This window comes from Macrotis lagotis, chromosome 4, assembly GCF_037893015.1.
Source record: "Macrotis lagotis isolate mMagLag1 chromosome 4, bilby.v1.9.chrom.fasta, whole genome shotgun sequence".
NCBI lineage: Eukaryota > Metazoa > Chordata > Mammalia > Peramelemorphia > Peramelidae > Macrotis > Macrotis lagotis.
This window is the reverse complement of record NC_133661.1, coordinates 140,560,299-140,575,237: the sequence shown is the minus strand read 5'-3', so window position 1 is coordinate 140,575,237 and position 14,939 is coordinate 140,560,299. Positions and strand designations below refer to the sequence as shown.

General features: G+C 35.2%; 1 protein-coding gene across 16 annotated transcripts in view; it reads right to left on the bottom strand.

The window, feature by feature from the left end:
* MEF2A (myocyte enhancer factor 2A) overlaps window positions 1-14,939 on the bottom strand; it is a 239,096-nt gene that overhangs the window by 169,511 nt on the left and 54,646 nt on the right. For all 16 annotated transcript variants that reach the window (XM_074234192.1, XM_074234193.1, XM_074234194.1 and 13 more), the window contains exon 2: window positions 7,177-7,297. In XM_074234192.1, coding sequence (XP_074090293.1) covers window positions 7,177-7,297 — 121 coding nt within the window. The remainder of the gene's footprint in view (window positions 1-7,176; window positions 7,298-14,939) is intronic.

The window sequence follows — 14,939 nt, the reverse complement described above, 5'->3', positions numbered from 1 at the left end:
ATAACCCCTATTTAAGAACTCCTGGTCTAAGTTATTTTTATAGAACCAAAACTCCTTTCTCCCAAATCTCCCCCCCCAAAAAAGTTTTTTCTCCTCCATATATAACATTTCATTATCTCCATGAATTGATAAGTAAAGAGCAATGATAATCATCAGGTATTTGCCAATTTACTTCATGTTATGATTAGTTTTTGATGCTATTTAAAAAAACAACATCAATTTGAAAAGTCAAACTGCAATCTCTACTGGGGAAACACACACAGACACACAGAGACACACACAGACACGTATACACACACACGAAATCAGTTATAAAAAAAATATAGTATTCTTGGAATCAGAAAGAACTGGATTCAATTCCCGTATCTGACATGAACTAGCCATGTGGACTTAGACAAGTTAATTAACCTCAGTGTTCTAAATTAATCTAATCTAAGATTATTATAAATTGCAGAACAAGTCCTGACCTACCTGGAAGAGGGAATTTCCTTATTTGAAATCTCTATCAATGAAACTAAAGGCTCAGTTCCTACCTCTATTTCAAATTAAACTCTTCTAAAATACAAACCTCTTGTCAATTATCCTGAATAACTACTATTTATCTATCAAGAAAACCAAACCTTCTGAATCACCAGGATCAAAAAAAAGATAGTAAAAACCCAATTCTAAAACTATAAAGTCATTTGTATAAAAATTATTGACATTACATAATTGAAACATGCATTTGATTGTGAAACAGAAATATGTTCAAAGACCTCATTGAAGCATAGTGATTATAATTTCCAATTAGATTAGATGATAGCTGAGACAATATTCAAATCTTGGAAGAGTTTTTTCCATTATATAAATACACACACACACACACACACACACACACACACACACACACACACACACTAACAATAGATCATATAAAATAGAATTGTTGATATTTTCAGTACTTAATAAAAGATTCAATCTTTAACTGCTGAAATTGGTCATTATATGGGTAGTAAACAATCAATTAATCCATGATCTGAACAATCAATTAATCCAAGATCTAAACAGCATAGGAATTCATTCTCTTAACAGGGGAATATCAAATCCAGCCATACATTTTCATCCTGAAAACTGAAGTTTCTGTTACAACATAAATGCTATGCTGTCATCAAAGCACCTTGAAACTTTTCTTTCCTTCTCTTACAACTGATAAATTCTTCTCAGACCCCAGCTTCCATGATGCTACCACTGTCTAACAAGGTGAGGGAGAAGGGGAAGGGAGAGACAAGGCCTATTTCTTTCTCCCCATTACATCTCTACAGATTCTTGCTGCTGAATTCTATTGGCCTCCAAGTCACTTTCCTTCCTTTCTAAAGGAGTCTTTAGCTAATAACAATATTTCTCTCTATCCCTAACCTTGTCTTCATTCTAAGAATTTCAATATATACTGATGATGTCCTTTCAAATACTCTAACATGCCAAATTCATGACCTTTCTCAATTCCCATTATCTACTTCATTCCACCTAAGCCAATTATAAAGGCAGTCTATATCATTCATTAATTGTACCATTTCTGTTGTTTTGAAAACTGCAAAATAATCTTTTGATCAGAATTTACTACTGTCTTTTTTGTCTTATTTATCTTAAATCTATTCTTTATTCAATCACTAGTTATTAATTCAATTACATTTCTACACTAGCCTTATTTCTCTTCACTGTTCTGATCCATTGCTGATCAAATACCCAGCTTCCAATTCCTTTCTCCCTTGTGCTACTTGTCTTTACACTTTGCCGGGGTAGCCCCCCAAGCAAACAGCAGTAGCTACGTAGGTGCCACTGAAAAAGTCTAACCTAGTATATGCCACCACTGCCCTTGAGATCAGCACCTTAAGACTAGCTGGAATCAAACTTCAAGTCAGTGAATAGAAAATTATTCTCTTTCATTTAAATGGGAAAAATAACACAATATGAACGGCAAGGAAAGGCTAAAAATATACATAACAGACTTCATTTCATTATCCTCCCCACCACACAAACACACTTCTTCCAAACTTTCCAATTTCCCTAGGGGACACCATCCTCCTCCAAGTCATTCAGATTTACAATCTTGGTGCCACACCCACACTTTCATTTACCCCATACATTCAAGCAGTTATCTAGTAATATGTTTCAATCCATGTAATATCTCCAACTTTCATGCTCCTCAAATGGCTGCCATCCTCCTTTGGACATTCAATGCCTGAACTACAATTAAACTCCAAAAAGGTCTCCCTGTGTCAATCAAGTCTCTTTTTCTAATCCAAACCTTCCCCCCACCCCGCAATCAAAATGAGTCTCCCTAAAGCATCAGTCTCTCCCCCACTCAAAAAATTACAATAGTTCTATTACCTCTAGAATCAAAGATAAACTTTGACATTTCCAGTCTGTTACAAACTGACTCCCATCTATCTTACCATTTATAGAAGGGGAAAAAATTAGTATTTTATGTTTTAGCACAAGTCTGTCAGAATAAAATGTATTAATTATTCTAATTCTAAACAGCTCTAAGGAGAAGGGTTTAGAATTAGAATAGTTCCATTAATTTTTAATCACTGCTCAGAGAGAAATCCAGGGCTCTATGGTTCATGTATACCAAAAAAAAAAAAAAAAACCATCTTAAATACATATGAACCAAGTAGATTTGAATCTGTAGCCCCAAGTTAAGATTTCCTATAAGAGTCAACAAATAGAGCACATTTCTCAAGAATAAAACTTAAAAAATCATAACAGACTATTTTCTTCTCTTACACATTCATCAAAAAGAAATGTCCCAAGCAGATATCAAAGGAATATTTTATGTCAAGGTACTGCTATTTAGAACTGTTTTGCAAATGAGTGGAAAAAGAGACCATCAAACACATTCAAAGAAAGCCAGAGAAGATACAGAGATTTCCCAACTATAACATATGAGGAATTAGCCCAAAGTAAAGACAAACTTAAAGTCTACTCTACCTCCCAAGCCATCTACAACTTCATGGTTCAATCAATTAATTTAGATGATATGTACAGAATGTCCCAAAATCTCAATGAAGCCACAAGGTTTTAATAGTTTTTGAAACACATGTCTACAGCATTAATTTTATACTCAGATATGTCTAGATATATGTCCATATCATTAAAATAAATACACATGTGCATGTATATATATGAAATAAACATAAACATCAATCATGTGTCTTCTGAACACATTCTGAGTTATCTCAATTTATATAAACCACAGTTTCCTCATCTGAAAAAGTCAATAAGAAAAATAAAAAGATTTCTAAAAGTTTATTTTAATTGTAAAATGGCTGTCCTCCAAAAGATTCCCCAAAAGGTCCAACTTCTTAGTTGGCAAACACCTCCAAGCCAACTCCATGGAATCCACAAACAAGCCCTGGGGGCACCTGGGTTAGAAGGAAACCTCAGTCTTGGGAACTTTGACCTTCTAGACAAAGTGGGGATCTGAAGAGTGGCGGGGGGGGGGGGGGGGGGGGGGGGGGTTGAAGGACCTTCCACTGAAGAGGGATTTCAAGCACAGATATGCTGAGATGTTTTTTTTTGGGGGGGGGCTTGTCACAGAGAACAAGAACCTTGCTAGCTATGGATACTTGAGGAGAGGGGAGAGAAGAGTTCTTCCTTTCAGTGCCAGGTCTGGGGGGGACAACAGAAGTTTGCAACCACCTGAGGGACCACAGGGAACAAGAGCATTTATGGGACCAAATTGCTGGGTTAGGGATGGATACGAGTGCCCAAGGTTGGGTCCTAGGGCAGAGTTCAAAAAGTAACAGTAAGGGCAGCTAGGTGGCACAGTGGATAGAGCAATTGCCTGGGAGTCAGAAGGACCTGAGTTCAAATCTGGCCTCAGACACTTAATTATTGCCTAGCTGTGTGACCTTGGTTGCCCAAAGTTGTCACTTAACCCCACTGCCTTAAATAAATAAAATTTCTGAAAAAAATTAACAGTAAAAAGGTCCTGAGACTTGGGGCATCATTCCCTATAACTATTATAATGAGCTGCTAAAAAACAAATGAAATAATAAAAATGAGTAAACAAAGGAGAAAGAACACAACCATAAATAGTTGCTGTGGGGACAAAGAAAAATCTGAATTCATATTCAGAAGATAGTAAAAGCTAAAAAAGCCAGTCCTTTTTCTTTCTTTTTTTTTTTTTTTATAAGGCAATGGGGTTAAGTGGCTTGCCCAAGGCCACACAGCTAGGTAATTATTAAGTGTCTGAGGCCAGATTTGAACTCAGGTACTCCTGACTCCAGGGCCGGTGCTCTATCTACTGTGCCACCTAGCCACCCCCAGTCACTCATTTTTTCAATGAGCAATGTCAAATGGTCACAAGCCCCCCAAAACTTGGAAGAACTTTAAAAGGACTTCAAAAATCAAATAAGAGAGATCAAGGAAAAAAATTTAAAAAAAAGTAATGCAAGGAAATCCAGAAAATTATGAAAAGAAGTCAATCAAATGGAAATAATAAAAAACTTATGAAAATAATTCCTTGAAAACTAGAATTGGGCAAGGGGAAGCTAATGATGTTTTAAGACACCAAGAATTCATAAAACAAAATCAAAAGAAAAAATAGAAGAAAAAGTGAAACAACTCATCAGAAAACACACGATTTGGAAAACAAATCAAGGAGAAATAATAGTTGAACCACCTGAAATAAGAAAAAAAATCTTGATAATGATATTTTAAGAAATTATCAAGGAAAAATGTCCTTAAGTTCTAGAACAAGAAGGTAAAACCAAAATAGAAAAAAATCCACCTGAAAGAGATGCCACAAGGAAGAATTACAAAAATATCATGGCAAAGTTTCAGAGCCTCCCAGGTTAAGAAGAAAATAATATAAGCTTAAATTAACTACAATAATAATAACAAAACCAATTAAAATATTGTGGAGTTACAGCCAGAATTACACAAGACCTAGCAGTTGGAAAGACTACAGGTCTTGAAAAACTATACTGCATAGAGCAAAAGAGCTGGGGTTTTAACTAAGGGTAATTTACCCAGGAGTTAAGTATAATCCTGAATAAAAAAAAAATAATGAACATTTAATGAATCGAAAAAGTTTCAGATATTTTGACCAAAAAAAAAAAAGCAGCATTTAGTGGAAAATTTAATGTATGAGATCCAGATGAAGACCAATTTTAAAGGCATAGTAAGAACAAACTGTTTATCGAATATCATCATTTGGGTAGTGTGAAAGCTTGGGTTCAGCTTTATATGATGGGATGATACTAAAAAAATAAAACATCTTAGGGAAAGATTAAAAGGAGCAATTATCTCATACAAATGAGATATGAAAAGAAGAACTGATACCAAAGAAGCAAGTGAGAGGGGGAGAGCTGGAAAAGCTGGAATCTTACTCTCATCAATAATGGTAACAACATGTGCAATCAGAATGGTACAAAAATCTTTTAAATTTAGAAAAAAACAGAGTGAGGGGATAGGAAAAAGAAAGGACTTTTAGAAGGGTGTATAGATTACAGACTGAGAATTAGATGGGAGGATGGGATAAGGGAGAACCTCTTAGAAAGATAGGTAGATTGGAGGGGCAGAACAAGGATGTGACTCTTAGGTGTATGGATTAAGGAATAGGAGGATCAATAAAGCAGGCAGAAGGGGCAGCTAAGTGGTGCAGTGGATAAAGCACAGGCCCTGGAGTCAGGAGTTATCTGGCTTCAAATCTGTCTCAGACACTTAATAATTACCTAGCTGTGTGGCCTTGGGCAAGCTGTTTAACCCCATTTGCCTTGCAAAAACCTAAAAAAAAAATTTTTAAAAAGCAGGCAGAAGTAATTAGATGAGGAAAATAAATGATGGAGGAAAATATTTTAAAAATTAATTATAACTTAAAAGAGATATATACAGATAAAATAAAGGGTTAGAATAGAATTTATGTAAAAAAAAGCAGGGATAGTAATCATGATCTCAGATAAAGGTAAGGCTTAAACAGATTTAGTTAAAAGAGAAAAATATTAAAACTATACCATGTGACACCAATACTATCAATATTATTTTGGACCATTTAAAATAACTAGACAATATAAAATACCTGAGAATATGCCAGCCAAAACAAACCCAGGAGCTACTTGAAAATAAACATAAAACACTCCACACAAATAAAGTAAGATTTTAAATAATTGGAGAAATATTTCTTGTTCATGGGTAAGTTAAGCCAATATAATAAAAAAAATGACAATTTTACCTAATATACTACTGATTAGAAAAAATAATAATAAAATAAAAAGTACAGAGCAGAGAACAAAAGAAAACCTAGAAAGAAGCACAGAAGGAAGGGCTGAGTTACTCTGAAAACAATGTATAGTACTCTGAAAACAATGTATAGTTATAGGAATAATATGTTTTATAAGAAATCATGAGGAACAGGACTTCAGAAAAGCCTGGAAAGACTTGTATGAATTAATGCTGAGTGAAGTGGGCAAAACCAGAAGAGCATTGTTTACACTAATAGCAATATAGTGTGATGATCAACTATGAGGGTCTTGCTCATCCGAGCAGTACAATAATCAAAGACAATTTTAAAGGAATTGTGATGGAAATTACCATCCCCATCCACAGAAAGGAACTATTTTTTCCCTTCCAATATTTTTCCCCCTTTTTGATTTGATTCTTCTTTCACAACATGATTAACATAGATATAGGTTTAACACAGTTATATATGTGTAACCTACCTTAGTTTACTTTCTGTCAGGGGAAGGGGGGTGGAAAGCAGGGAAGCAGAAAAATGTGAAACTCAAAACCTTACCAAAAATGATTGTTGAAAACTAACTTGGTATATAGTTGAAAAATTAAATCAATATAACGTGATTAATAAAAATGAAAGAAAAAGATTTATTACATGTTTGAGCAAATATATAGCAAGTGCTATAAATATCCAAATCCAAGTATCCAAATGTAAAAAAAAAAAGGTCCCCCTCCCTTGCTATAGAAAAAAGAAGCCCCCAGCAAAAGCTAGTCACTCCTTTCATGGTGGACCCTCAGGAATTAATAGAATTAGGCATTTTTTTATGTAAGGTAGACTTGCAAATTAACCACCACTCAAAATAACACAGACATATTTAAGGAGTTTTTCATTTAAAACATATCATTGCTATTTCTTTATCTCTATTTGTTCCATAGCACTTATTCAAGAAAAATTCTTACCAGAACTGGTGTGGTGAATCTTCTGCTTATACAAAACCCAGCAAAATGGTAAGCACTTGGTATATTCACTTCAGCCCCTGCAGCAAGTTCTTGTTGGTTACTCTTTCTTAAAATGCAATACCTTAAAAGAAGAGGGAATTAAGAATTAATATTTGCCCTTTTCTTCTTTTAATACAAGAAAATCAACTTAAACGGTTCTTATTTTGGAAAGAAGAAATTTAAGTGACATTAAAAACAAAAATTGAGTCAAGAACACTCATGATGTATAACATTTGCTAGTCTCACTACAGGAAAAAATTTACTGTATTTTCACATGAGATCTAAAACATTTCCTAACTTCACTGTTTAGTATTAAATTCTACTAGAATTCTAATATAAGTGAAAGCTTTACATAAGTCCTTTCTTTTTTCATAATCCACATATTAGGAACTCTACTATCATCTTTTTTGATTTTAAAAGCAAAGTTTTAGGGGAGGCAAGGTGGCACCATGGATAGAGCACCAGCCCTCAAGTCAGGAGTACCTGAGTTCAAATCCAGCCTCAGACACTTAATAACTACTTAGCTGTGTGGCCTTGGGCAAACCACTTAATCCCATTTGCCTTGTAAAAAACCTTTAAAAAAAAGAGCAAAGTTTTAGAGCTGCCCTATGATTTTTGCATCATCATATTATTTTTATCTAAATAGAGCACATTTATGTTAAAAAAATTTTATCATGATGCACATAAGACTTTGAAATAGAAAACAGTCAAGATTCCAATGCTGGAAAAACAACTGAACTAGAAAATAGATGAAGGAGGAAATCATTACCTGAAAGTCACAATCAAAAAGACCCTAGACATCATCTTTCAAGAAATTATCAATGAAAACTGCCCTGATATTCTCGAACCAAAGAGTAAAATCGCAAATTGAAAGAATCCACCAATCACTTCCTGAAATTCCAAAAAGAAAACCACCAGGAATATTATAGCCAAATTCCAGACCTTCCAGATAAAGGAGAAAAATATGGCAAGCAGTCAAAAAAGGAAAAAACTCACACATCATGGAGCCACAATCAGGATAACAAGATTTAGCAACTTCTACTTCAAAGAAGTTTGGAATATACTATTCCAGATGACAAAGGAGCTTGGATTACAACCAAGAACCACCTACTCAGCAAAACTGAGCATAATCCTTCAGGAAGAAAATGGATATTCATTGAAATAGAGGACTTTTAAGCATTCGTGATGAAAAGACCAGAGCAGAATAGAAAATCTGACTTTCAAATACAAGATGTGAAAGAAGTATAAAAAGGTAAACAGCAAAGAGAAATCATAAGGGATTTGATCAGACTAAATTGTTTATATTCCTCCATGGGAAAATGCTATTTGTAGCTCCTAAAAAACTTTCTCCTTATTAAGGAAGTTAGAAGGAGTGTATGTGGACAGATAGCAGAGGTGTGAGTTGAATGTAATGGTAGGATTATTTTTTAAAAAAATAAAATTAAGGGATAAGAAAGAAGAATAGAGAAAGGGAAAAGTAGAACAGGATAAATTATCTGATATAAAAGAAACCTGAAAGAGACTATAGATTAGAGAGAAAATTAAGGGAAGTGGGAAATGGAGCCCATGAATCTTAGTCTCATCAGAATTGGCTCAAATAGAAAATAATATTCACACTCAGTTGGAATAGAAATCTATCTTACCACAAGGAAAGTAGGAAGGGAAGGAATAAAAATTAAAAAAAAAAAAGGATAAGCCAAAGATAAAAGATGGGAGGGCAGATTGAGAATGAACAGGGTAAAAGGAGAAAAGTAGAATAAACAGAGGGAAAACAGGATGGAAGGAAATACATAGTTGGTAATCATTATAGTGAAAAAGAATTTAATAGTAAGTTTCTCTGATTAAGACTTCATCTCTCAAATATAAAGAAAATGGAATCAAATTTACAGAAATTAAGAGCCATTCCTTAATGGTCAAAGGATACAAACAAGAAGTTTTCAAAAAAAGTAATTAAAACTATACATAGTCATATGGAAAAAATGCTTTAAATCACTATTGATGAGAGAAATGCAAATTAAAAGAACTACAAGCTACTATCTTATATCTGTCAAGATTGGCCAATATGGCAGAAAAGGAAAGGAAAGGATGTGGGAAAATTAAGACACGAATATATTATTGGTGAAGTTGTATACTGTTTTATCCATTCTGGACAGAAATTTGGAATTATGCCCAGAGGACAATAAAATCATGCATGCCTTTTGACCAAGCAATACCACTATACTAGGTGTGTATTGCAAAGAGATAAAAAAAAAAAATAAGGAAAAAAAGGACCTTGTATACAAAAATATTTACAGCAACTCCTCACCCCCTCATAGAGAAGGCAAACAATTTGATATGCAAACACATTTTCGTGTAAATCATTCTGTGAAAGAAAACAAACCCTAGAAAAATGAAGTTCTTTCTCTGGAGATGGACAGTATCTTTCATCATAATTCCTACAGTGGCAGAAAACTGAAAATTGAGGGGATGTCCATCAACTGGGGAATGGCTAAACAAGTTGTTGTATGTGGGTTTCTGATAAAATACTATTGTTATTTTAAAAATGATGAGTAAGACACTTTCAGAAAACCAGTTAAGACTTACGTTAACTGTCACAAAGTAAAATGAGCAGAACCAAGAGAAAATTGTACATAGTAACAGCAATACTATATAATGATCTACTCCGAATAACTTAGCTATTCTCTCAGCAGGATTTATGATGAAAGATGCTGTCCATCTCCAGAGAAAGAACTTCATTTTTCTTGGGTTTGTTTGTTTTCTTTCACAGAATGATTTACACGAAAATGTGTTTGCATATCAAATTGCTTGCCTTCTCAATGAGGGGATGAGGAGAGAGAAATAGAGAGAATTTGGAACTCAAAATTTGAAAACAAAACAATATTAAAATTGTTTTTAACATGTAATTGGGAAGAAATAAAATATTAAAAAAGAAAAAAATTTTAATCTTGTTCTGGGCCCCCCTGACTATCTTTCCCCACCTTCTAGTTAGTATAGTGAGCTAATATAAAGTACCAACAGATTAGGAGAACCTAGAAGTCTCATAAAGACTGTCAAAAAATCAAAGGAGCATAATTTGCAAGCTCTATCATAAGTAACCAAAGTATCATATCTATCATAAAGTAACCAAAAATCATTTTCTGAAACTATGTGTTAAAGTCAGAGGTCAATCTAGGCCTTGATGTCAGGACCTTTCAGTCATATGATATCTAAGTTTCAGAACTCTGCAGTAAGACTATAAGAAAACCAAATGTTGCTAACAACTCTGAGATGATTTGGATATATTAACTAAAAATTAATCTGTCCCTCACAAAAACTCTATAAAAATGAGATCCCTATATTTCTGGTCTCCAAAGCACTCTTCTAACTCTATCAGGTCCATGCTTCTAAGTGATCCTAACTCTAATACAAGATTATAGGAGTGATATCCTCTGTTTCTCCCCTGCCCTATTTTTTTCCACTGTTGCCTCTCTCTTCCTCCACTACCTCCATTCCCATTTCCTGCCTCTGTACTTTATCCCCTTTCTGCCACTTGTCTCTGTATTTTCTATACCATTCAACCCTTGTACCGTATTAAAGTGTAATTGAAGCATTATTCCCTGCTGCTATCATGATCTTTCCCAGCAAGTACTGACTATGCCTGCCCCATTTCATAATTCCATAAATTAATTAGCAATTCATTAACTGAAAATTTTACCTAAAAATAACCCTCTCTATTATTCATACTAAAGGAGAGAAGAATCTGGGCCAACACCAAACAAATTGTAAAAAATGATAATGGGGCAGCTAGGTGGTGCAGTGGATAGAGCACTGGCCCTGGAGTCAGGAGGATCTGAGTTCAAACCTAGGCTCAGACACTTAAATAATTACCTAGCTATGTGACCTTGGCAACTCACTTAACCCCATTGCCTTGCAAAAAACAAAAACAAAAACAGAACAAAACAAAATGAAAACATTACGTTGTAATATGATCAAAGACAAAAGGATTACATATTAACCTACATGATGAGTTTCTAATTTGGCAAAGGTCCCAAATAGACAAGAATAATTCACTTATTACTAATATAGTTAGACCAAATACCATACACATTGAATTTCTGGTCAAATTTGTTGTGACAATTATATTCTATAAATTTTTTCCTACTTGACTGAGCACTACAATTGAGAGCTCTTCATTAATTTTATTGTTAAATTTTAAAAGTCTAGCAATAACAAGACACATATACAGTAAAAAATTGCAATTCTATAAATCAAAAAGAAATTTTTAGGACTTCTCTTTGCAAGATTAATAGTAAGTTTCAATCTTTTGTTGTTGGAGTGAGTTGATTTACTTTGCTAAAAATGTAAGGGGGAAAAATTAAATTTGGGGGCAGCTAGGTTAAACTTAGTTGTCATTTATTTCAAAGACCAGTGATATAGAAAAAGTAATTTCCATAGGCACTAAATCCTACTCAAATGGAACTTTTAAAGAAAAATCAATTTTAAGATCAACTTCCAGTTTATGTCAGAATGAGTTCTCAAGTTTTATCATTGTATGTGGTGGAACATAAAAATAAAGCCGAACAACTGGAAATCTATAGTTTTCCATTTATATATTTATAATTTAGTCCATAAGTGGCTTGTTGTTTATGATTTCTATGTTTATACGCTTATTAGGTTTATGTAGAAAACAAATTGGTATATTTTTACAATTCAATTAGGACATACTTATCTACTAATCTCATTTCCTTTAAGAACTAAATGATAAATTAGGTAATTAAAAAGGTAGTGAGAGGTAATATGGTATATGAACCAGATCCAGAGCTGTTAAGATCTGGGTTCAATTCCCTCTTCCAAGTGCAAGAGTCAATGGTCTAAGATTATAAAGAGAAAACCATTTGATATAGGGAGCTTTTTCTTTTCTTTTTTTTAAGCTTTTTTTTGCAAGAAAAATGGGGTTAAGTGGCTTGCCCAAGGCCACACAGCTAGATATAATTGTTAAGTGTCTGAGGTGGGGTTTGAACTCAGGTAATCCTGACTCCAAGGCTGGTGCTCTATCTACAGCACCACCTAGCTGCCCCCCTTAGGGGGCTTTTTCAATGGAAGTGCCTAGAATAAAATCACAGTCAAGTTCAACCAAAAAAAAAAAAACCCAAGTCCAAGTCAGCAAAATAGCAAGTAGTCTGTAAGCCATTAAAGGATAGCAATAAAAATTTCCAACCACCTTAATTCATGTAGCAGTGAGCTGACCTAGGTAAAGTCTTTTTGGTGACAAAAATAATAAATCAACCACAATTCAAGGACCTGAAAAGTCAAACATGTGCGAGGAATATGCTGTCTGATAAGATGTAAAAGTTTCTTTGACACTTTTGACCTTCTCATCTTCTATTTGTGGAAGGGAAGCATAATAAAGGAAGCTGAAGAAAATTGGCTATATGTTAATACAAAAGAAGCTTATTGTTGAAATTTTAAAATAAATGTTGAAAAGAAGTCAAGGGCCCTTTTTCTAAGGTTGGTTAGTTGGTTCTTGCCCTTTGTTATCGAAGAAAACCAAAATGACATCACTGTGTTTTGAGACAAAATACGGTCTTTTCAACTATGACTGATCGGACCAACACAAGATAGAAATGCTACTACCACAAGTCGGGCACAAAAAGTCCAAGTGAGCACCTGGGGTGTTTTAATCTAAACTTACTTATATCACATTACCTTTGAGCTGCTTCAATTCTGCCTTCCTCACAGAATGGAGCACCCTCACTGATAAGTATATGCCTTGCTGGGAGATCCTGTGCCAGTGTATCCCATGATGTATAATCAATTCTAAAGTTCTTCAATGAGACTTCAGGGTGTCTGGGTATCACTTCTACTCACCCCCTTGTGAGCGCTTGCCCTGTCTGAGTTCTCCATAAAATTTTTTTTTTTTGGCAAACATACATTTGGCATTTTTAATATCATGTCCAGCCCATCACAGTTGCACTCTCAGTGGTAATGTTGGAATGCTAGGCAGTTTAGCTCAAGAAAGGATCTTAGTATTTTCTCCTGCCAGGTGATCTTCAGAATTTTCCTAAGACAATTTAAATGGAAGTAATTCAGTTTCCACTGTACAGATTTCACAGGTATAAAGCAATGAGATCAGGACAATGGTGCCATAGACCTTCAGTTTGGTAGTCAGTCTAATAATACCTTTTCTCTCCCATACTTTCTTTCAGACCCCTCCAAATACTAAACTAGCTTTGACAATGCATGTGTCAACCTTATGATCAATGTGAACCTCCCTGGAAAGGACACTGCCAAGGCAAGTGAACTTGTCCACAGTACTCAAAACTTCTCCATTTGCTGTAATCAATGGTTCCACATATGGATGGTATGGTATTGGCTGATAGAGCACCTGTATTTTCTTGGTGTTAACTGTTGGATCAAAATTAGCACAAGCAGTAGAGAATTGACCCATACTTCAGAGGTTGCACTGAGTGCAGAATCATCTGCAAACAGAAGATCATGCACCAACATTCCCTCCACTTTGGTCTTGGCTTGTAGCCTTTTCAAGTTGGAGAATTTGCCATCAGTGCAGTAGATGATCTTAAGATCACGTTCATCCCTCAATGAAAGCACATCTGATAACATTGCTAAAAACATCATGCTAAAAAGTATGGGAGCAAGGATGCATCTTGGTTTTCCGCCATTGGCAATTTTCTGGAAAATCTAGAGAGCATCGTCCACTATCCAAAACCTGGGCATGCACGCCATCATGAAACTGATGTACGATATTGATGAACTTCTCTGGGCAATTAAATTTTGACATAATTTCCATAAACCCTCATGTCTGATGGTATCAAAAGCCTTGGTCAGATCTATAAATGATGTATACAGTCCTCTGTTCTGTTCCTGACATTTTTCTTGGAGTTGCTGGACAGCAAACACCATATCAACTGTTCCTCTACCATTTCTGAAGCCAGATAGGCTCTCAGGGAGGTAACCATCTTCCAGGTGAAGGATCAGACTACTGAGAAGAACTCTAGCAAGAATCTTGCCAGCAATGACTAAAAGAGAAATGCCCCTGGATCCATACCTGCTGAGTTCTCTTGCAACAAGATCTATTCATCTTTCAGGTCTATTGGATCTTGTGTTGCCTATGAGTGTGCGCACATGCCATATGCTGATGATGAGTGGAATCTTCTTTGAACAAATTTTTGTAGATTTTTTTGCGTGTGTCTCAATTACACTGTGGGATCCCCACCTGATTTGATAATCAGGCCAGGGTTGAGTAAGCAATTTTTAGGCCACCTTTTCTAGCCCCTTCCTCACACCAGGAGGTGAGTAGTGAGTAGCTCTTTGCCAAATCTCACTGCTGCTTTCAGTAGGAAAATGACTCTATGGCCTGAACTATCTGTGTGGAAGGCTGTGACTACAGCTCCCAGCATATCCATACCTGCTGCTTTGTCACTTGCCTACTGTCCCAGGACTTTGAGGAATCGTTATGAGTGATATCTTTTGTTGTGGGCATAAATGGATTTAAGTGAGGTATTGTTGCATGAAGTCATCCACCTCACTCTCTCTTCCAAGGTAATCATGATCCAGTGGGCCAAGACAGAGCCAAGACAACCAGTGATGGCTCTAGATACAATGGATGACCTTGGCATCTAATCAAGCTCTAAGAGCTCCATAGCACCTGCTTCAGCTGGCTTCATGGCCATTGGAAAAAACTGTTCTCCTCCACCCACTTCACCGGTGGAGGACTGCATATGCTT